Source organism: Camelina sativa, chromosome 14 (genome assembly GCF_000633955.1).
Source record: "Camelina sativa cultivar DH55 chromosome 14, Cs, whole genome shotgun sequence".
NCBI classification, from domain to species: domain Eukaryota; kingdom Viridiplantae; phylum Streptophyta; class Magnoliopsida; order Brassicales; family Brassicaceae; genus Camelina; species Camelina sativa.
Window position 1 is genome coordinate 13,205,161 of NC_025698.1, and position 24,912 is coordinate 13,230,072.

Below are 24,912 nucleotides of genomic sequence, written 5' to 3' on the forward strand. Positions count from 1 at the left end.
TTAAGGACGGGATATCTCCTACTGTAATAATATGTTGATAACATTTACAACAACTGATTCAAAAGAATCAAATTTACACATAATATAATAACAAATCATTTGCAAATACACAAGTTAATTAGGCTAAATATGCGGACGTGTAATACTTGAGTTTGATAGAGAGAATATTCCAAGGGAGGCCGAGGAGGATTAAAACACCAATTTTGTTTAATGATTCAAGCCAACAGTATTGTAAGATAATAAAAATCATCTCGGTTAAAGGTTATTAGTAAATATATATAATTATATAATTACAAATTACTTAAATTTCTACGTCTTACAAGATACTATAGCAAGACTGTAGCAGATTTGTAGTGATATTGTAGCGCAGATCTAAAGCTAGAACATTGTAGTAGCTAGGACATAGCAACTCGGTACCCTATTCCTGATGAATAAGAAGGGCTCTACATGATTGACTTGGCTATTGTTATAGACCAAAATGAATGGATAGAGACTATCCCATGATCATCGAGGCACAAAACTTTCGCATCCACTTTCGCGTCGAGACATTGTAAGTAGAATATTTGTTGATGATAACTCAAAGTTTTTTAGTTATACTGTTTTAATTCTGAAATTGCTTTGTCATCGTATTCAAATTGCGCAAATGTAGTGCAATTTCAGATTGAAAGACAGAATTAAATAAAAAGAACTTTGAATTATTATCAAGAAGCATCGCAAGCAATGATAACACAATATCAAAGAGGTCCATATGGTCTTTAATGATTTTGTGTGTTTCTGCCTTAAATCTCTTAAGTTTATACAATAAAACTTCTATAAATTAATAATATCACTAGAAATTAATAAAATGTCATGATCTCAAAATTATTAATTTACCCGTTAAAGTTTAACTTAGATTTATTATTTATTGGAATGATTGTGATTGTTATTTGTATATTTGCTTATGATATTGTTCTTTTGTATTATGCTAATAAGAAAATGTGATATGGTCCATGTTCATGTAAGTAAAGAGAATGTAAATAGATAGAAAATTACACATCTTACGTAAGAATGGTTTTGCGACATGAAATTATAAGCTTTTATTTTAGTTTTTATAATTTTTGAAACTATGTATTGTATATAATTACAAATTCTTTATTTTTGGAATATGAAATTATATTGTAGTCATGGATATTTTTACCGAGTAATCATTTTTCAGATAAGGATAAAAGGTCGAGTTACTAAAAAATCAATTATTTTTTATCGGGTACTCGTTATTTACGTGTTGAATAGAAGTAATTTTCGTGTTGATCGAGTCGTGGCCAGCGCTAGTCTCTACAATTATGTATGTATTTTTTCCTTTTAACGTGAGACATATAGCAAGTGGTATTCATAATTAAATTAAATTTTAATTGTTTCGTTTAAATAATATAATTAATTTACTTAAACGACATGGTTATTTGATTGGTTAGCAAGTAGAGGGTGTTTTGCAAAACCGAAACATTACTATTACTGACTAATAAAAGGAGTCCACTGAGGCTCCTCAGCCTATCCACATCAGCTATTTTAAAAAACTCTGTGAAGATGCCACGTAAGCAAGCATAAGGAAAGCTAATTCTCAAATCAAATTCCACGTGTATATCCCCATCTTACTACTCAAAAGTCAAAACGTGAGAGAATCGAAGCGTTATGACTTCTCAAAACCCTCCAGCCTTTATTTACTATTGTGACTTTTCATCACTTCCAACCTTTTTTCCTTTCGATCCGAAATCAATGGCGTCCCTCCAGCCTGACATCAGTATTCTTCTGTGCAGAGAGAAGAGAGAGAGAGGCCAGAGAGCAAGAGTTTGTACATCGCAGATCTGGGAACCTTATAATCTACGGTTGTCTGGCAGTGTTTTCTCACTTTACGTTAAACTCAAGATGTTTTCTTAACACCATAGTCATACTTAAACATGGGTATTTCCACTCCTTCCATCTTTCAGTTTCATCTTTTACTTGGGTCTTTTGTCAGTTTTGTCTGTTCATATATTGTCTCTGTTTTTTTTTCTTAAACCTTTGGAAAATTAGAAATCATAATCGCCTGATTTTCAAATTGGGTTTGATGTTGCAGGCAATATATTGTGTAGCCAGAATTTGGATCATAATTAGTATGTTAACGTTTTGCCTTCTGTGAATCGTTGGGTTTTATGCACTTGCCACATATATAAGCAGAGAAAGGTATCGATTGTCAGATTTTCAAAGCATAGTAATTAGTAAAGGTAAGAGTTGATGTGTATAATAACTTAACATGCTTCCCATATTATGATCATTCACCACAATGTTAGGTTTATCATATTCACTTTCGGTTCTTTGGCAAAACAGAATTACTCATGAAATTTTTCTTGGTTGGAAGACTATACTTATCTTTCATCACAATATTTTAACGTGATTCTTTCAGTTGTTGTAGTGATGAGCGGCTTTAGAAATCAACAACCTACAGGCTTTGGGGTTAGCACATATATTGATATATAGATTCCAAAGGAAAATACAGACAAAGTGTCGTAGAGGACATTCCACAAAGTCAATTGTAAGATGTTTATTGAAAGTTTTGTTTCAGCCATGGTAACTGGTAAGCCTGATTCGAAATAGTTGCAGTTTGGAATTTTGATAAAATCCTTTTTTTTTTTTTTTTTTTTTTTTTTTTGCATCAGATGGTGTTTTGATATGTTGATTGCAGGTCTATAGATGCAAGTGAGCCTTACCAGTGTTGGCTTAAAGAGAAGAAATATAACGCTAGCTAGAATTTTATGATTTCGCGGACTTTTGTTTCTTCGTTAAATATATGGTTTCTTTTAGGAAAAACTAATCACAATTTATGGTTTCTTGTCACCATCAACATATTGACAAGATATACTTGAATGGTGTATAGCACCACTGACTAACTGGAAGCCCAACTTCATTTGTAAACTCTTCCTACAAGTTTTGGTCTACGAACTTTGGAGAAAACTAAATGCTAGGCTGCAGTCTTCTAAATCAAAACATGGAAGTCACATCATCATAGACATCTTCTCCTACAGTGCAAATTGGAAGGCCTGGGAAGTTGCTCTCCATCAACTCAAACGATGCGGAACAAAGAAATCTCCTACCTCAGTACCTCTACTTATGGTTCCCCTTCTATAATTACTTTCCCTCAGCAGTTAAATGTGTTGGAATTCAATTCGCAGTACGAGATGTCTCCAAATTAAACTGCTCAGGGTTAATACCTCTCATTCGTTCCTTCTGTGCCCTGATGTTATGCTCGCATGCTCTGTTTTGTGCAAGTGCTCTAAAACAATCCCACTGCAAAAAAGTATACGCTTAATAGACATGTGTAAAAGTATGTTGTTCATTTAATTATACAAATCCAACTCATCTACTCTTTTATCATCACATATCCAAATTATCATCAACATAAAAGGTGATTATATCATATTGAAAGGTTTTACGTTATATACAACGCTAATACTTAAGCTACTCAAATATGTACATGTAATACTTTTACTACTAAAAATTTATCCTCTCCAAATATTTATTATAAACACACATTTTTTTGCCAAAATACTTTATTTCAGAAATATGTCAAAATATTAATGTGATTGTTTTAAGACACTTATTAATAGAAATTAGTCTCAATTTACATATAATAATAAAAATTACTTCTTCTAAAAACGGCGCTACGCGCCAGATCATGATCCCTAGTGTTTTTCAAAGAAAGCAATGTAGTGTAACCAGCTCCCAAAAAAATGGTTAGTTCCAAATGCATAAACGAATACAAAGTACATCTGTTACATGTCCTAACCTACCAAGGCATTTGAAACTATACAATTTTGAAAAATCGTCCATTTGTGGGCGACTATAAAGTAATTGATCACCATCACAGATCAGGACCCTGGAGTTTGGGATTGTATGGCGAGATAAGGAGGTATGATATTGTAATTCATATTTTTGAGATAAGGGCGGCTATAAGCCTATAAAGTAATTCATATTTTTGAGGATGCGACATGGTGCAATTCTCAATTTGTTTGGTATATCTTGCAAGTGAACAAAGTGACTAGAACAAGCTAAGGAAGAAACAAATAAGGTACTTAACGATTTGAAGGAGGACAAGCTAAGGAAGAAACAAGGCACTTAACCATCTCATGTACGAAAAGAAAGAATCTTCAACCATGATAAGAACAAGTGGCAAGATCGAGCAATTAAAAGGGGTAGAAAGATACATGAAAAAAACCGAAAAGTTTTACTTATTAGCTGATAATTAAGTAGAAACGAAACTGAGATTAACTCATCTGTAGATGAGGCAGTCTTAAGATATGCAAGAAACAAAGACTAAGCATCTCTTTCTTTCCTTTTGTGCTGTTGGTTGAGATGCACTAAACTTGGAAGATAAGAAGAAGAACACACAAGTGGGGGAAGATAAAGCTCTGGGACATACCCGGAACAAGGAGGTTCATAAGGGTTTTTGGGAGCTACTCCAAGACTCACAGATTTAAAGTATCCATCTTCTCCAATGATAAAAGCAGTATGGTAACGAACTGTCTTGGGACCCCTGGGTAGGTATCCGTCTATGTCGAACACCACAGCGACTTTCTGTTCCTCGTCAATGAAGAAGGTCCCACCCGTATAATGGTCAAAGCGAACACCAGTGCGGGCAAATGGTCTCATTTCCACAGTCAAAAACTTGCTCCAGGACACAGAGTTGGGCTCAATGCTAGTTGTAACCCAAATATGAACTATGTTACATGGAATACCAGAATCCTCATCCTCCTGATATAGCACAGCGAGCTGCTCTTCTCTAACACATGAGAGGGTCACAGTGTCCTCTAAACTCCAAGAGTGAAACGGAAGAGGCAGACGGGGACCAAATATCTCTCTTGTAAAATCAAAACAGAGCAAGAAATCTTCAACCTCATAGTCATCTACCACAAAATCTCCATTTTCCATGTATCCACCAGAGAAGCCTGGTGCTAGTGTTGACTCATGAGCATAAAAGTAGGTATTTCCCTTCACAGAAACACCGCCTTGAAAAGGATCTATCTCCCAGTCGGGAGTGACCTCGAGAACCCTCCATGAACTAAAGTCGTAAATTTCGTACATGCAAACGCCTTTCTCGAAACAATCCAAAAACCGCAAGATTTTGTGGTTACGGTTCATGTCGTATCCGAGAGCATAGCTGTCTAGCCTGTGGAAATCTGTTCTGGGGCTGATCCACCATTGTTGCAACAAATAAGGGTTCCAAACCACGAGCCTCGAGTGGTCCTTGGTGACGCATAACAATAACCCGTTGCAGTGATACACTTTAGACATCTCCACATGTTTAAGCCAATCTATCTGCTTTATAGATATACCAACCAAGTCTTCCTCTTCCTTGTCATTGCTGCGGCAGAGATGGGATCTAATTGAACAAACCTTTGAATCCATCGTCATGAACCCTAAATAATTCTGCCTTGCCGCTGACGCTTTACCCAAAATCCAATCTTTGGTTAAAGCGTTCCATAATTTGCAAGTGGACCGGACTGCTCCCAGAGATGTTATCGGAACCCTCGTGAGTATCTTCTCCCCTACCAAATGCGGTGGAAGATCGCGCATACTCTTCCCCTTCGTTCTTCTTCTAACTCCTTTTTTTTCGGCTCTCATCATTGTTCAAACTGTTCGAAAGAACACAGAAGCTCCGCAATATAAATTAGGGTNAATTTGGGTTTTTTTTTTTTTTTTTTTTTTTTGGTGACAATAATATGTTAACTTAGGTTTCGTATTCTTTCCATTAATATACCCAACTTAATAAAAAAAACAAATTCTTTCCATTTTTCTTTACTCACATCTAGATTTCAGTAATTAACTTTGGTACAATGATATTTTCATATAAAAGTTGATCTAAGAGTCGTAGAGATGTTCTTGCGAAAGCTTCGATTGAAATGGCGGCATCGAACTCCACCACACCTTCTTCCGCTGTTGTCAGTTCCTCTAAGCAGATGGACGTCCTATCATCGCTTCACTTACAATCTCTGCCAGGTTTCATCTCTAACAATCTCAAATCTGCGCTGAATTGATGATTAATTTGAGAATGTTATAATTTTGGTTTTGATCAACCATGTCTTAATCCGATCCATTAGGGTCCTGGCTAATTGCAAGTCCTTGATTTTATAGGCAATGCATTCAAGTATGCATTGTGATTGGATGTTAGAATCTATCATTGTCTCACAATCCAATCTAGTTTCGAAACCATAAAGAACAAGACTATATGTAATGTAGAGTCCCTCTTGTTAATGTGATCAGTCGTTATGTCTGGCCATCAAATCTTAGTTAGTGTTTGTCTTCTGTAAATATTTGGACAGCTCTTCGTTGCTTGTTTGTCGTTGTAAGGAGTAATTGTTGATCCAGCAAAACCTAAATACATCACTTCTTTGCTGCATGTAGTCTGGTCTTCGAAGTAGAATCGTTAATCATGTTCAGAGTTTGAATTGGTGATTTTGTGAGTTGCTATTTTTGACTTTAGATTGATAATTCATAATTTTTTGGCTGGACTGGATATCTCACATAATGCATAATAGATATCTGATATACAATTTGTTTCACTTATAGTTTTCCTTCCCCAAACATAATGGTATGAGATGCATGCATACTATTTATTTTTACCGTTCTCAGGCTATGGTTTCTAATTATGCTTTATGATAAACCAAATTTTAAATATTTTTCCACAGTATATGGGAGAGCTAGGATGTCATTTCGAATTTTACCTCAATTGATCAACTTACAATAGATGAGCTGAAAAGGTAAGAGGAAACTATATGCATTCTGTTTAAAACATAGTCTGGCTAATCAACTGGTGTTTTTCCTTTATCATGCTCTCCCCCTTGCAGTAAAAATCCAAGAGGGAAGTTGATTTCTCCTAGGCCTCGTAAGTACTTTGGCCTCTGAAAAATCTTTTCTGATTATGTGGTGTAACAGAAATATGTAATAAACTATCCAGCGTAACACCAAGTTTCACATACGTAAGTAAGTCTTAACCATGCTTTTAACACATAAAATGTAGTAGTTTGTATTTGAAAACAATCCAGTGTTTTTTATTTCTTTACATTAGTCTTACGAGCTCTTCATAACGGGACTGACAGGGGCGGATCTAGGATGATATTGTACTTAAATTATTTTCTGACTGAGCATTGCCAAATATAGTCTCCTAGCTCATTTTGTAGTTGTGTGATGTGCCTCATCTTGTATTTTAGAGTGTCACGTTCATGTCTTTTTTTGTGCATTTTCAAAATTTATAATTCTATTTTATCTCAAATTTTAAGTCATCATTTTAATAGTAAAGACTACATTTAAATTTAAAAAATATTGGTAAAATTAGTAATTTAGTAAACATTTATACTCTACTTTGTAATTCAATTCATTTCATATTTTAGAGTTTTAAATTTTTGTGATATATTCAGATATGTGAATTCAAATGATAAATTTTACATATAGATTACTTGTTTATTGTGATTTATAACGGAGAAATTTTGGAATTAGATTTTTCTAAGTATATCTATATATGTAGCCCCATGGTATGTAGTTTAGTATATTTTAAACCAAAATAAGTAATATTTTCAAAATTTTGATGACTTTTTGAATTTTATAATTTAGATATATTAGATATATTAAATGATTCATGATGCATCAATTTTGTTGACTTCATAACTTTTATTCTGTTTTAATATCTAATATTGCTTTCTCATCACATTGAAATCGCGCCAATGAAGTGCAGTTTCAGATTGAAAGACAGAATTTAATCAATCAAAAATAAACATACATCATGCTTAATAAAGCCAAAACCAATCCCCAAAATATTTAGATACGGGCTAGAAGAAATGTATTGGACTCATACACAACATGCCACACAAATAATCAGAAACCGGATAAAGTCGTAAAACCAACTTTGCATTTCTAAGTTTGACAACAACTAGGCTATTGGTAATATGAGTTATCGTTGAGTTAAGTTGAGTTATGAATTTAACTCAAAGATTATTCAACAATGTTACCAGTCAAGAACAAAATTATTTTTTTGAAATTGAGGTTAAGTTACAATGTGTCATGGTTGATGTACAATTTTGAGTTATGTCCTTTCTAAAATTGTTAACTCAAAACATTATTCAACATCATCAAAATTTTCATACATTGCATACATATTTATTATTATTAGTATATTACATATTAGCTATTAATTAAATATTACATACATCCATGGCTCTGATTGGTAATATGAATTATTAAAGTTGAGTTGCATAAAATATTATAATTTGATGTAAATTGCACTAAATATTATGTGGTAAAAACATCAGTTTAATGTAATGAATCGTAAGAATATAATTTGTTAATCTTACCAGTCAGACTAGTGACATTTTTTTTGGTAGATGTTGATGTATGTATATTTAATTAGTTATAATTATTAAAAAGTATTAGTGAATACATTTAAATTTTTTTTTAAAAATACAATAAATTAAAATATATAAATAATAAAATAATTTTAATATACACAAAGTTAACTAAACTTCTTTGTTACATTGCAAATTAAAAAAAAAAATTACATGCATTCCATAATATTTAAAATCTTATCATATTTAGATCTATGCCTATTTTATTTTAAATGATAATAAAAAATAATAATTTTGGCAAAATTTAACAAAATAACTAATTAAAAAGGTTATGAAATAAAATAAAAACAGTAAAATTTATTTTTATTGATATATCAATTAAATCAAAGAAAAAATTGGATTATATAACTGTATTTTCGTTTTTTTAATTAAAAAAATAGCTAACTCAACTTAGAAGTCATGAAAATTTCCATTATGTTGAATAATGTTTTGAATTATTCAACATAACTCAAAATTGTACATCAATCATAACACATTGTAACTCAACCTCAATTTCAAAAACTTAAATTTTGTTCTTGATTGGTAACATTTTTGAATAATCAACCTTTAATTAAGTCCATAAATCAACTTAAAACTCATATTATTACTAATTTGAGTTAATATCTACCACAAAAAAATGTCACCAGTCAGTAATTTTAGTAAGATTAATAAATCATATTCTTACACCAATTTATTACATCAAAATACTGTTTTTACCACAAAATATTTAAATGCAAGTTACATCAAATTACAATATTCTCTGCAACTCAGCTTCAACCTGAACCAAAAAAACAAACGAAGGTTGCTTAAAGGATTAAACAAACAATTAAACAGAAAGGATCAAAACTTATGTAGAATATGGTTCACAATGACCACACACTCTTCAGTCAATGGTGAGATGACGTGCTAAGTCAGTGTGCAGTGTATGACCCGCCTGCATTTGAAAGAGAATAAAGCCTTTCTATTAGAAAACTGTTTTCTCTTTTAGATGTCAAGAAAACTAAAAGATGTTCAAAAACTATTTGCCTTATATGCGACTATGTGAGCCACTGGGACTCCTCCATTTCCACCTCGTGCTAAAAGGGAGAGGTCACCAATTAGGTCAAGGATCTTATGTCGACATGCTTCATTATCAAACCGCAGAGGAGGGTTCATCCATCCATGCTTGGCACTGCATTAGTGATGGCTTCAGTTGAATATTTTGTCCCTTTGGCCATTCAAAATGCATTAGAGATCATTTACCTACAAACGATGGCATTATCCAGAGAACCTCCTTTAATGAGCCCTGCTTCACGCATGCGCTCCACCTGCAAAAAAAGAACACTCAGACACAGATGGTTGAAGAAGGAACAGCAATCTACTGATTCTAAAGCTCCTAAGCAACAACAATGGAACTAACCTACCTCTTCATAAACACAGAAGGTTCTTGATGGTGCGATATCTTTTGCAAAGGAAGACTCATGGAGAGGTCTCCAAGAAAACCATTGGCAGCCGATAGCAGGCACCTATAAAGTTCATCATCATACACAACAGACCGAGTCAATAACAGTCTAAGCACAAGCAGAAAAAGAAGTTTTTGTTCTTCTGTGTTCCTCAAAAATGCCATTAGACCGAACCTGTGGGAAGTCGATACCACAAGTGATCCGAGTCTCTAGAGCTGGAAATGCAGCAACAAAAGAATCGTTCTTGTAAACGTACACAGGCTTGTTCACATGTGCTACCATCTTCTCCACACTTTCACCAACATGGTTTTGAGCCACGTTTATGCCAACTCCTTCTATCGCATCGACCCATTCTTTAGCTGATCCATCAAAAATAGGGACCTGTTCACTTGGTTAGTGTTCCCTACACTCATCTCATCCTCTAAACCAATCTATAGCATACAAATTTAATCAAATCAACAACAGGAGACATTGATTCAACCTATGATTACTCAAAATGTATGTATGTATTCAGGTAACAAACCTCGACTTCTTGATCATCTGAACTTTGGCTTTCGATTTGAATCCTGCAATTATCAACTCCCTTGGCCTCAAGAGCTGATAACAAATGCTCAACTGTTCGGATTTTGAGCTCTTCTTTCAACAGCGTAGTGCAAAGAGGCGACTCCTGAGCAAATTCAATCGATGCAGGGATGACTCTGGATCGAAACTCGAAGTATCTACCAGCTCCGGCGATCTCCGGGATTAGCTTAACCGTCGAAATCTTACCGGAATGCAGAGTTTTCCCTTTCACCTCCACAGATCCCGCGAGAGTTTGCTGTAATCGTCCACTCTACAGTAACGAACCACAAGTAAAAAAAAAACACTCGTAATGATTCCAATGGATATATAAAAAGTCGTATATACATGAAAGCGTTAGCGAGAGAGGTGTACCGTACCGGATTCAAAGAGACTGCCGGCGACGACGACGACGCGGTGGAGGAGAATCGGATCCAAGTGACGAGAAACGACGGCTTAGTGGCTCGGACGGTGACGGAGAGTCTCATTGATTCGACGTCCGATTAACTTTTAAGTTTTAACCTAACCGGGGATTATTGATTTAACATCTAAGTTAAGTCCATTAAGCTGCTTAACCGGGATCAAGAGTAAAGATTCACCTAACCGGATTATTGATTTCACTATTTACGTAAAGTATGAGTTCTATCTAAACCGGGATTAATAAGTATGAGTAAGCATCTAAACCGAATTCAGGAAACAAATAAGGTACTTAAATCTTAAACCATGTGGTCCATGTCGATGATCAATTGATTTACTCAATATAAAGATTAAAAGAACATGTGACAGGAGCAATTTTTAGTTTTCAGCTGATTTAATAGAACCGAAACTGAGAAATTGACTTGTAGTCTGATCTAATCATCTCTTACTTTCGTGACTCGTTTTTGTGATGACAACAAAATTAACATACGTTTAGGGATTTTTCTTTGGAGATAAAACTACAAAAACAAAAAATTATACTATACAAGTTATGAAATCCATATAAAATAATATTAATATGAACAAAGAAATGTAATATGTAGATTATATTAACAACTACTGATTTTAAATAATCAAGATTACAAATAATAACAATTAATTTACAAATACAAGAAACAAACAATCAATACCATTAATGCTCCAACGAATTATTTTATACTAAAAACATATATCTTGATTAATGAAAAACTGTTGAAATTTAATATATCACTAAATACAATGAAAAATAGTCTAGATTAATAAATCCTAGTATTTTTTTATATACATGAGAATTCTTACATATGCATATGGAGAGAAAATAAATTAATCACAGTGGTATTGGAACCCATAAACTACGTTACAACCTTTTGAAAACAAAAGTTAAGAAAGTATATACCAAAAGTAAATATACAATATGCGTTGTGAAATAATGATAGGATGGATGGGCATATATTAAGGAGTGGTATTAGGATCAAAGTCTCACAAGACTGCCTCCACTCATTGTTTGATTCTTCAAGGCATAGCAAAGAAGTGGCACATGGGTGCACGCAGCTTTCTTCCCTTTGCTTCCCCCCTTTTCCCCCTTTTCCATCTTTATTTTATTCTTTCCTTTCAAATCATTTGGTGACGACGTTGCGGTAAAACATGGACCGCTTTTATGGGAAAAGGGCCATTTACTACCTACCTGTATAATTTTGGAAGTGCCAATTTATACCTGTATAAATACACGATGTTAATTTATATCTATACTCATATAAAATTCAAATTTCATACCCAAATAGTATAAATTATGCTGATTTTAGAGTCAAAATTAACAAATATTAGTCAATGCTGACTCAGATGACACATAATTTACTGAAGTGGCTAAAACGACGTCGTTTTAATGTTGAGTTTAAAATTTTCTCAAAAATATGTTACATTCAAGTATCGAACCCTGCTTTTATCTGTTAACTACTATCTAAGAGTACCTCCATCAAGAGTTGTAATGAAAGTATCTTAAAATAGATTTTATTCTTAATTTTGAATAAAAGTGAAATTAAGAACTTTTTAAGAAACTTTAACATTTCATAAGTCCATTGAAAGTTGTTAAATTTGAGGTTCTTAAAAATATTTTTCTTTGTAATTGTAAATTATTATGATATTTTGTTCAAATTTATAAGACTTGTATACTCTTAAAAACTTAAAAATATTGCATTCAATAAAAATTTAAACAAACATGTCATAAAAGCAAATGAAAAATAGATTACAAAATGATTAATTTTAATTTTGATTTGTACTAAACTTTTCCCATATATGCTCAACCAAATCCGCTTTCAGTCGATCATGCATTTTTTTATCACGAACTTGATTTCGAATTGTCATCACATTTCCCATCATATTGCCGAGATTTGAAGGGATATATGTAGAATACGCAGAATCAACTTGTGAAGTTCTGTTTGAGTCGTCTCATGCAAATGAGGCCATATCATACTGAGTATACCCATCACGTTTGTCTTCTACAATCATGTTGTGCAATATGATACATGGTCTCATTATGTTTCCAATTTTTACCTTACTCAACATGAGAGCTGGGTTTTTGACTATGGCAAATCGAGCTTGTAAGACTCCAAAAGCACGCTCGACATCTTTACGCACAGCTTCTTGGCATGTAGCAAATAAGGATGCTTTCGGATCTTGTGGAATTCGAATTGATTGGATAAAAGTAGTCCAGTTTGGATAAATACCATCGGTGAGATAGTAAGCCAGATGATATTGTTGTCTGTTGACAATATATTTTACTTTGGGAGCTATACCTTGTAATATGTCATCAAAAACTGGTGAGCGATCGAGAATATTAATATCGTTTAATGTACCTGGAGCTCCAAAAAATGCATGCCATATCCAGAGGTCTTGTGAAGCTACAACCTCTAAAACAATTGTTGGCTTTCCAGATCCACGAGTATATTGACATTTCCATGCAGTCGGGCAATTCTTCCACTCCCAGTGCATACAATCTATGCTTCCTATCATCCTGGGAAATCTGCGGTGCAAATTGATTCATTGCATGATCGAAACGATTCTCGAATGTTTGATCAAAATAATTGTCCATTGCATGATCAAAATACCCATCCATCATTTCTTCAATGTTATTAGAAGAAGATGTCATTTTATAAGGAAAAAAATTATTGTAAAAAGGGAAGAATATATTGTAAGTGTATTTGGTTTTTAAATGTGACATAACAAGCAATCAATGACAACTACCAAGCATTGAGTATAACCTAACACTAGACAATAAGTGTATTACTGTGACAACAACCAACAATGTGTGTTTAAGTGTGACAATACAAGCAAACATGACAAGTTACAAAGCATTGAGTGTTTAAGTGTGACATTTACCAAACTGATCTTGTCAATTTAATGATGCAAATTCATGATGCAAATATCCGAAAGACTAAGAAAGAGAAAGAGACATCAATGAACAATAACAGTGTCAATCAAACTGATTCGTTACCAAATAGGCTCACTAAAGCAACCAAACCATCAACGATATCAATGAATAAGTAAACAGAATATAGTTGAGTAAGATAACTCATCTGGAACTGTTTGGCATTGCGTAACTGGAACCACCTTCCTTTGCTTCTCTTCAAGTCCTGCATTGTCACCATTTAAACACTTTGAACAAATAACCACACACATAGATAGATACAGAACAAATAAAAGCTGATAGCACACTAGCTAGAAGCAATACTAAGAATAAAATACATAATCAGAAGCTGAAAACTACATAATCAGAGACAAGTATGAATCACTCAAAGTTTCTGAGACATTACCATCAACGAACGCATCGATGCCATTACTTGATTTCAGCTTTGTTGCAGCCACATAGCTACCATTACTAACAACAACAGCAACATCGACATCAGCGGGAGGAGTACAAGAGTCCAAAGATTGGTTACCGGAATCAAACACTTGCGCGACGGAATCTGATACTTGACTAATGGAATCAGATTGTTGACTGACGGAATCATCTTCGTCTTCGTCGAGATTGTTGATCTCGTGCCTGTTGTATCCTATTCTTAATCCACCTGCTCTTTTCTTCCTTCATGACACCTGACGTCCATGACTCTTCGTCGGAGATGGATGAGTAGTAGTAATAACTGACTCGATCGGCTCAGGCTGGTGTTGAACCGGAGTCACAAACGTTAAGTCTGAAAACAGATTCTCGTCCAAAGCTTCCTTCGCATCTAACAAAACAGAGACAATACAAAAAAATCAGATCATCCGTTAAAATTATTGACAGACAGATCGAAAATTACTACAAACCCAATTGAGAGATCTTACAAAATTAGGGCTACTGGTTTCGAGAGAGACGCCGGATGATCGGCACTTCGCACATCGATGGTGTCTATTACGGTGATGTGATGCCGTCGGTAAACTTTCCGGCTGAATCACCGACTGATCGGTTTGATTCTATCGTCGTGTTGTTTTCTCTGTCGATCAAAGATAGAGACGAGAGAGAGAAAGAAAAAATAAAAGAAAAGTTTATTTTTCTCCCACCCAATCAGAAACTGACAGACACAAGTTTATAAACCTAACAAAAATATCTTAGATAAACAACGATTCTAAACTAAATCATACAAAAAAAAATTTAATCACATCTAATATTTTAGATACTCTTAAGATACTCTTAAATACTTTGCGTACCTAAAAATATAAATGGTTTGAATAAACAGTAAAGAATTGCGGTATACAAAAACTAAGTACGTAGTCGACGGTACAAAAGTTTATCTTATGCACTCGGTCATAATTACATTCGAATCCACCACTATATTATGCATGCCATCCATTTAGCAATCGTACCCATATATCACACTATAACGACTACGGACTACTATCATGAAACAATAACAAGGTGAATAAAAAGACATATGCACATAAAATATACTAAGTTTTGGTGTGTTATAACTTATAATATTGTCTGTCTCTAAGACGCAAGAGAATAGTTCTCATTTTGAGTAATGGAGCTCATCTCATTCACTCCCTAGCTAAATGATGCCCAAAATGTTGTATTCATAAGAAAGTACCTCTCTCGAGTTTAGCGTTCCAAAACATATCGTATAATGGTACTAAAGTAGTCTACATGTCAGTATTTTGCATGAGTCATATAATGTGTAGCTAGTTATTTTAGCTACTACACGCCGCAAAATTCACACGTTTGGTTATGTATAAGTATATGTAACGATCGATGCTTCAAGTATTCTTTTTATTTTATTTTAAATATGTGTATATTGTGTCCAATTACATATTGTTACGTAGACAAAATTGTGACGATACTCTGTAACCAAACAAGGCTTCTCGCGTATGACTCTATCTAACAACAGTTTCGGGAAAATCAATTGAGTTTAGTCTTGAACTTGATCGTTATGTCCGCTACTTTGAATTAATTGTAAAACCCATATATAATATTAATAGATCTATAGTTTATCGACAGTCTCGTTGTTGTAATGCGAATTGCCAAGCATGTGAGAGAGTACGGAATACTAATTTAATAAAATGATCGGTTAAGTAAGATTGCAGAATTTCTGAGGAATATCAAATTGTATAAGCTGCTTAATGTGTACTTCTTCTATCTGGGAAAAAGGACAAAAGTATATATATATATATATATATATATATATATTTTTTTTTTTCTTTTTTTTTCTGTAATATTGAATAAAAAGTTTCAGACATTATCCTGTTTTTATATATTTGTATTAACTAAGAAAACCATCTTGATTTAACAAAATAACTACTCCATCTTGCTTGTAATTAATCTGCAATTTTGAACTGTTTACATATATAACTTGCATTTCACCACTATACTAAGATTACTTAATTAAGACGATTTCTTTTGTTAAGGAACTTAAAACAATGTTTGAAACACTAAAATCGATCTACATATTAATTAGTGTTTCAATGTCACCAAGGTAAACATGCTTTCTAATTCTAAAATATTTATGAAAATAGTCATATACAGTATATAGCTCTTGATTCCAAACTTAAGGCTAATGGAGTATTAATCTTAAGTGATCTTTTAAGAATAGGATTCTAAAATATGAGTAGATTTAGGTGTTAAAATTCATATACTTTTCTTATCGATGTCCATTAGTTTTTTTAAAAAAGGGTTTAGAAGTTAGAACCAAACCAACCTTACTTGAGAAAAAAGAGAAGAAGCATTATCCCTCGAAAAGAGAAAAAGGCACACAACAGATATTTGGGACATCGAACATTTTCCCTCTTTTCATGCGCAAAGCATCTAAATCCTAATCTTCTTCACTAATTACTAATTATACCTTTTTCTCTTACTAATAATCAGACAATTGAATATTTTGGACCAAGTCAACATATTTTATCCATAATAATCAATTATGAATTATCAAAAGTTAAACAAATCTAAGTATCTAACCATATTAGGAATATAAATTACCTATATGACTATATATGAATTATTTTCTCCAAAGAGATTGTACAAAGACAAAGTGATTGACATCAAATATTTCATAAATAGTCAATAAAAATTCAACTAATTTTCTGCTACACAAAACTCAGATTTATTTCTTATTATTACTTTGTATTATTATTTTTTATATATAATACAGTTTACACACTTAGAATTAACATATTTACTTTTATATTTAATAATGCTAACAATAGATCAGGCAACACAATTCACTGTAAGCTACTAAAGAAAAATAGTAGAAAACATAGTACTAAACTAATACTACTAATAAATTCTCTAATCTGATTAGTGACTACTAAATTAGTTAATTGACTAATCAGAAAAAGTAACATGTTTAAAGAGTTTAAAGAAGGAGATCATGGTTTAATTAATTACAAATCTTGCGTCATCCCTCTCTCTCTCGCTGTCTTGTCAAATCTATTAGACCAAGAGAGAGAGAGAGAGAGAGAGAGAGAGAGAACAACTGTAACAGCATTTATATAATAATCTCTCTCTCACTTGAGAGTTCTTTCTCAAAACAATCTCAATCGCATTTGGGGATTTGCAAGTGTTCGTGTGGTTTATCTAAAGCATCAGATCTGAGATGTCGGATGTTTCCGGTGACGGAGATGTATCGGCGACGGTTACTGAGCATCATTCTACACAACCTCCGGTTTCGAATGCGACGTATCCTTCACTGACGGTGTCGGCGTCTTACAAAGAGAGCGGCGGAGGCGGAGGTAAAAGCAGCTCGTCGAAGCGGAGACCAATTAGGCCGAGCTTCGACGCTGCGGCTGATAATGAGTTTATTACTTTGCTTCATGGCTCGGATCCAGTTAAAGTGGAGCTTAATCGACTAGAGAATGATGTTAGAGGTTCGATAATGCTGCTCGATCTACTTGATTTTTTTTTTTTGTTTTTGTGTCGATTCGATTTCTAATTTTTTTTTTTGGGTTTATGAAACAGACNATTAATTACAAATCTTGCGTCATCCCTCTCTCTCTCGCTGTCTTGTCAAATCTATTAGACCAAGAGAGAGAGAGAGAGAGAGAGAGAGAGAGAACAACTGTAACAGCATTTATATAATAATCTCTCTCTCACTTGAGAGTTCTTTCTCAAAACAATCTCAATCGCATTTGGGGATTTGCAAGTGTTCGTGTGGTTTATCTAAAGCATCAGATCTGAGATGTCGGATGTTTCCGGTGACGGAGATGTATCGGCGACGGTTACTGAGCATCATTCTACACAACCTCCGGTTTCGAATGCGACGTATCCTTCACTGACGGTGTCGGCGTCTTACAAAGAGAGCGGCGGAGGCGGAGGTAAAAGCAGCTCGTCGAAGCGGAGACCAATTAGGCCGAGCTTCGACGCTGCGGCTGATAATGAGTTTATTACTTTGCTTCATGGCTCGGATCCAGTTAAAGTGGAGCTTAATCGACTAGAGAATGATGTTAGAGGTTCGATAATGCTGCTCGATCTACTTGATTTTTTTTTTTTGTTTTTGTGTCGATTCGATTTCTAATTTTTTTTTTTGGGTTTATGAAACAGACAAGGATCGGGAGTTAGGAGAAGCACACGCTGAGATCAAAGCTCTTAGGTTGTCTGAGAGACAAAGAGAGAAAGCTGTTGAAGAGGTTTTGTGTCTGAATATTTTTCTTTTTCTTGTCTGAAGATTCTTTTTTTTTTTTGTTCTTCCAATTTCACATTTTAGCAAATTGTTAAGGGAAGTTTAATCAATCATGTCTCGATGTTTTGGTAAATTCACTTCATTTTGTTCAACCAGTTAATAACGGGTTGATAAATTTGACTCATTTTAGCAAATTCTACAGGGAAGATTATTTAATCTCTCTATTTTTGGTTCAATCCACATCTGTGAGTTTTGTGGTCAGATTTATTTGCTTGTTAGTTGAAGAAGTTATTTGTATCATGATTGGTTCAGGTGCATTTATCCCATTGTGGTATTTGGGCAATGTGGTTAGTTTTGATCGATTATTACACCATGTGCTTGATCTTGACTTTTAAGTTTTAATTTGTACACATGACTTTTAGGTCTAATGTAGTTGCAAGTGAGTTTACATGCTTCTTGTGGATTGACATTTCCTCGCTCTTATGTTTTTGTTTGATTGTTTGTAATACTAGCTTACTGAGGAGCTGACGAAATTGGATGAGAAGCTCAAGTTGACCGAATCCATTCTCCAAAGCAAAGTATTGTTCGATGATCCTTCCTTTTGGTTCGATTTTTATCTTCATCTTACAGTTCCTATGCTAATAATGGAGACATTTGATACCAACCGTGATGCAGAATCTAGAAATCAAGAAAATCAATGAGGAAAAGAAAGCATCAATGGCTGCTCAGTTTGCTGCTGAAGCCACCTTAAGAAGGGTCCATGCTGCTCAAAAGGATGATGACATGCCTCCAATTGAAGCCATCCTTGCTCCTTTAGAAGCTGAGCTTAAGCTTGCACGATCAGAGGTATTTGCATTACCGTTTTAAGTCTAGTTGCTGGTTCGATACTGTCTACTTCCATATGGAATATTGAATACTTATGAGGTCGCTGTATATCTGCATAGATTGGAAAGCTTCAAGAAGACAACAGAGCTTTGGACCGTCTGACTAAATCAAAGGAAGCTGCCTTACTTGAAGCTGAGAGGACCGTTGAAGCTGCAATGGCAAAAGCGGCCATGGTTGATGATCTTCAAAATAAGAACCAGGAGTTAATGAAACAAATTGAAATCTGTCAGGTTCTGTAGTTACCATCTTAATCTATGTATATGCCATAACATGCTGTTGCCAACAATCTGATTAAATTTATTTTATGTTTTAGGAAGAAAACAAAATCCTAGACAGAATGCACAGGCAGAAGGTAGCTGAAGTGGAAAAGCTCACTCAGACAGTACGAGAGCTGGAAGAGGCTGTTCTAGCAGGTGGTGCTGCTGCAAATGCCGTGAGGGATTACCAGCGGAAGTTTCAAGAGATGAATGTAACTAAACACACTTCAAACCAAGAGTCATAGAGTCTCTAGTTTCTTGTCACAACGTTTTGCCTACTGAATACTGATGAAGGAATTATTCTTGCTGTGTCTTTCAGGAAGAACGGAAAACTCTTGACCGGGAGCTTGCACGTGCGAAGGTCACAGCAAACAGAGTTGCCACGGTGGTAGCAAATGAGTGGAAAGATGGTAATGATAAAGTGATGCCTGTGAAGCAATGGCTTGAAGAACGAAGGTTTCTACAGGTTTACTTTTTATATGATGGCCCCTCTCCTAGAATCTTAGGATGCAAAATTATTTACAGTGAGCAAGGCCCATCCATATCTACGTTCTCACTTCTAGATTCTTAACTTTTTGCAGGGAGAAATGCAGCAACTTCGTGATAAGCTTGCCATAACAGATCGAGCTGCTAAATCTGAAGCACAGTTAAAAGTAATCGATCTTATCCATTAGCTAGCTTCTCTCAGGTTATTCACTGAACAAGGAAGTAAAAATTGTTGTCTTTGCAATTACCAGGAAAAGTTTCAGCTCCGGCTTAGAGTGCTTGAGGAGACACTTCGAGGAACTACAAGCAGCAGCACCAGGAACACACCGGAGGCAAGAAGCATGAGTAATGGACCTTCTCGCAGGCAGTCGCTTGGTGGAGCTGAAAACTTACAAAAGTTTCCATCAAACGGTGCTTTGTTAAAGAAAACTCCATCTTCTCAGATGAGGCATTCCTTGTCTATTAACTCAACTTCAGTGTTGAAGAATGCTAAAGGAACATCTAAGTCGTTTGATGGAGGCACACGATCCTTGGATAGGGGCAAAGCACTTGTAAACGGACCTGGGAATTATTCCTTCAACAAGGCTACTGATGACTCTAAGGAAGCAGAGTCAGGTAATGGGTGGAAAGAAAATCCAGAGGAGAAGCCACAAAGTGAAGACCCTTCAGCAGCAGCAGCAGCAGCAACTGAGGACAGTGTCCCAGGTGTCCTGTATGATTTACTACAGAAGGAAGTTGTTTCTTTGAGGAAAGCCTCTCATGAAAAGGATCAAAGCCTCAAAGACAAAGATGATGCTATCGAGGTAACAATTCTATGTCTTTATGCCATATCAATCTGTCTAAAGAAGAACTTGCTTGTTGTTAACTGAAGTAATAATGATTTGAGGTTTTTGTAGATGCTAGCAAAGAAGGTGGAAACATTAACAAAGGCAATGGAGGTTGAAGCGAAGAAGATGAGAAGGGAAGTATCTGCGATGGAGAAAGAAGTAGCTGCAATGCGTGTGGAGAAAGATCAGGACACCAGAGCCAAAAGGTTTTCCAATATTAAGACCCCATCCAACACCGCGCAGATTCTTGCTGGAAGGTAATAAATTATATCAATCTAGCTATATAAATCCCAGAGTTTTTGGTTCATAATATGGTATTCAAACAAAATTTGATGTTTGGATTTGCGCAGAGCTGCTGGACGAAGTGGAGGGTTAACAAAAAGTACCCAGTGAGGGGAGAATCCAGAAAATAACAAGTAAAAGAATGTCCTACTAGGCTCTTGTTATTAAGCTGTTTTAACCTTATATATTATGCTTTTACTTTGTTTTTTTTTCTTTTTACCTCATGTGATTGGTTGTATTACCATATATAACTTAGCATGCTGATATTCCCATCCTCAACCCTATAACCTAGTAAAAAAGATAAGAAAAGAGAAGAGTGAGAGTTTGTGACATAGAGTTGGTGTTAAAGTGGGGGTTAGAGGAAGGAGAAGAAAAGCCGAGGAAGAGAGAGAGAGAGTAAGATGTGACATTTTGGCTAGNCAATATTAAGACCCCATCCAACACCGCGCAGATTCTTGCTGGAAGGTAATAAATTATATCAATCTAGCTATATAAATCCCAGAGTTTTTGGTTCATAATATGGTATTCAAACAAAATTTGATGTTTGGATTTGCGCAGAGCTGCTGGACGAAGTGGAGGGTTAACAAAAAGTACCCAGTGAGGGGAGAATCCAGATAATAACAAGTAAAAGAATGTCCTACTAGGCTCTTGTTATTAAGCTGTTTTAACCTTATATATTATGCTTTTACTTTGTTTTTTTTTCTTTTTACCTCATGTGATTGGTTGTATTACCATATATAACTTAGCATGCTGATATTCCCATCCTCAACCCTATAACCTAGTAAAAAAGATAAGAAAAGAGAAGAGTGAGAGTTTGTGACATAGAGTTGGTGTTAAAGTGGGGGTTAGAGGAAGGAGAAGAAAAGCCGAGGAAGAGAGAGAGAGAGTAAGATGTGACATTTTGGCTAGCATTTTCGTCTCTCCTTTTTTCGGAAATCGGAAGTTAGTGTGTTTGGGTGTATAGGGTTAGAGAGAGCTGTGGTGGTATTTGGCTTCTCTGAGTTTGTGTACCTCTGATTCCTTATTTGTTTGTTACTCTATTGCACTCTTTGTGTGATTTATTCGTTTGTATTTTGGGTTTGCTGATATATGATATATGATTTTTATATTCTAATCTTGAAGCCTAACTAACTAGTATCTCTTTTGTGGTATACAAAGATAAAATGGATTCCCTTTGAATACGTTGCATGACATTATTGGACGCAAAACAAAAGTGGAAAATATATATAGTAGGTGAAGCCGTTACACATGCTACTCAGGATGTTGCAGAATTAGTTATACGGTTTTGCAATTATAGTGTTATAAAACATCAAACATAGAATATTATTATATTATATATGTATATGTATAACTATATACACTATAATATATAAGGGGAAAGAGACGAGAGGTAAGTGAAATAAATTCTTCTCTCTACTTATTATTACATCTTTCTTCTCTCTTGTCTTACTTTTACAAGTGAAGGAAATTGCATATATAGGGGCTTTAGTAAATGGATAAGTATAAGTTACTTGATTACTAAATAACTTGGGGACCAAGTGATAAGAAGATAAGATCAAAGTGATGGATAATCACTCTCATGATTATTCGTTTATAACACTCCTCTTTGATTATCCATCACCGTTTACTTATTGTGTAGTGCCTCGTTAAAAACTTTATTATAGAAAAACCATACAGGATAAAAGCTATAATAAAGGAAAAAGAGTACAGTGACACAATCTTTCTCTGGAATAAACGAGTCTTGTTCTTATTGACATTCTCCTTTAAGGTCGATATTCTGCGTGTTATTTGCTGCCTCGTTAAAAACCTTGTCATGGAAAAACCCAGTGGGATAAAAACCATGATAAGGGAAAAAGAGTGCAGCCACGCGAATCATCATATTCTCTCCCTGGAAATATTATCTTCAAAATATGCATTTTGATCTTTGAAGTTGCATTTTGAATGAAGTAGCAGGAAGCACCTTTGTAAGTACATATGCTATACTGTTAGTTGAGCTGATGTACTGGCTATCATCTTCCTTATTCTTTTCAAATTCTTGACCGTAAGAGAGGAATATATCTTGTCTTGTCGTTCTTGGTGTAGCTTCCTTTGATTTGGGCGACATATGCAACATAGTCTTCAAATAGAGTTGTTGCCTTTCGATTGCTTCTTGTTAATGGGTCCAAACAAGTATTAACTAGTTGATTCTGATCGAATCCTCAGTTCGAAGTTCTTCGTCAACATGTTACGAGGCTCCATTCTTAGGCAAATAACTATTGGTTGACGTTCAAGCATCATCTGAGCCATTAGGGATTCTCGATATGGCATATGAAGCACAACTATTTTGGCATGACTTGAATAAGCGACGGCCAAAGTCTATCACTGAAACGTCGCGAAGTTGTTGTTTTGCGATATATCTTTATATTGATCCGATATAAATCTTCCATCTGCAAAACCAACTAAACCAAACTTGGGGGTTCCAAAATATATTAAGCCCAAGTTAATCATACATTTGCAATAGATGATACGTTTTAACTCATACTCAAAATCTACTCATAGAGAATGAGTTATATGCTGCAAAGAGATTAGTAGAAAAATGCTATGCATAATTCATAAGATATATAAATGCTCGTCAACATTTATATATGATCTTATATGACTATATATACATATTTGACTTCCTTTAGAAGTGATTAGTATAACATCTATTTCGATAGATGTTTAGTTTGGAATATCTAGAGACATATTTGTCTTTCCAAGATCTTTCATTCCATATAACTCTTCAAGAGTTTTGATGATGTTCAAAATCATCACTGTTATGAGTTCTAGAGAACATAATTATGATATCATATATTTTCGGGATAAGCTCTTTAAGCATCCCATAAGGCATATTTCAAGTCATCTATATAGCATTCATTTTGTTTGATAGGGTATTTTAACAAAACATGGCGCAACACACCATTTTGTTATATATCATTATACCCTTTTAGTGTTTGGACCACTAGTCCAAAATTACTCGTTTTTATACGAGTTTATATAGACTTGATTACCTCTTTATTGGTCAATATATATCTCTATATGCTCACAGAGCGGAGATTTATGATCTTCATTAATCAAATTGCGCGATATAATATTTTTATTGTCGACATTATGTCTTTGGTTCCATATTTCCCGTATGGAAAATATATAACATATTTTTATTGGAGCATTTTTAGCTGGAATGTAAGATTTCTCAGAACTACAAGTTCATATTCATTTATGTGAGGGTCAATAATTATATGAAATCTCATCCATCAGCTTTTTGCATTTGATTTGCAATATATATTTTGAATAGTGATCTGTTGAACTTTTGAACTTTTAAGTTCATATTCATTTGTTCAAAGATCCAAAACTATTCAATGATTCTCCCATAATGATGGAGAATTTTATCATCTAACATTATGATATGCAAATCTTGCAATAGGCACATCTCTCATAAGATGGCTCAATATTATTAGAGCGGAGACTCATTTCCTGCATCTATATATTTCATCCTCTTTGGATGATTTATTATATGCGGTGTGGAGGAGCATTTAAAATATGTATCACACACCCATAAGATTCAAATTGAGAAATATTTAATCTCCAACCATGAATATATAACATGGGAGAAATATTTCTTTCAAACCGTTGGCCTCATATATAATATTTATTACATACAAAACTGCATGTTTCATGTAAAGAACATGGAGATTAAATCACCATGAATCGTTTTGCAATCTCTTGGAGTTGCA

General features: G+C 34.4%; 3 protein-coding genes and 1 long non-coding RNA gene across 5 annotated transcripts; 2 read left to right on the forward strand and 2 right to left on the reverse strand.

Moving 5' to 3' along the window:
• Positions 4,324-5,580, reverse strand: LOC104743541 (F-box/kelch-repeat protein At1g24800-like). The gene has a single exon (XM_010464608.2). The coding sequence runs from the start codon at positions 5,419-5,421 to the stop codon at positions 4,324-4,326; it is 1,098 nt and encodes a 365-aa protein (XP_010462910.2). The 5' UTR covers positions 5,422-5,580.
• On the reverse strand, positions 9,030-10,900 carry LOC104741295 (probable UDP-3-O-acyl-N-acetylglucosamine deacetylase 2). Of its 2 annotated transcripts, XM_010462109.2 has the most exons (8): positions 10,765-10,900; positions 10,350-10,658; positions 10,001-10,207; positions 9,788-9,889; positions 9,627-9,691; positions 9,411-9,555; positions 9,265-9,318; positions 9,030-9,162 (listed from the first exon to the last, which is right to left on the reverse strand). In XM_010462109.2, exons 1-7 carry the CDS (start codon positions 10,870-10,872, stop codon positions 9,268-9,270), a joined length of 987 nt encoding a protein of 328 aa, XP_010460411.1. In that variant the 5' UTR covers positions 10,873-10,900; the 3' UTR covers positions 9,030-9,162; positions 9,265-9,267. The 2 variants fall into 2 exon arrangements, with proteins under 2 accessions (XP_010460411.1, XP_010460410.1); XM_010462108.2 differs by having other exon boundaries at positions 9,030-9,318.
• LOC104741298 (microtubule-associated protein 70-2) lies at positions 17,811-21,434 on the forward strand. Its single transcript, XM_019235688.1, has 11 exons — positions 17,811-18,253; positions 18,345-18,430; positions 18,936-19,001; positions 19,099-19,269; positions 19,368-19,538; positions 19,622-19,777; positions 19,885-20,031; positions 20,147-20,218; positions 20,303-20,854; positions 20,948-21,135; positions 21,229-21,434. Exons 1-11 carry the CDS (start codon positions 17,983-17,985, stop codon positions 21,269-21,271), a joined length of 1,923 nt encoding a protein of 640 aa, XP_019091233.1. The 5' UTR covers positions 17,811-17,982; the 3' UTR covers positions 21,272-21,434.
• Positions 21,581-22,274, forward strand: LOC109128767. The gene is made up of 2 exons (XR_002035081.1): positions 21,581-21,625; positions 21,719-22,274. It is a non-coding gene; the product is annotated as an uncharacterized LOC109128767 (long non-coding RNA).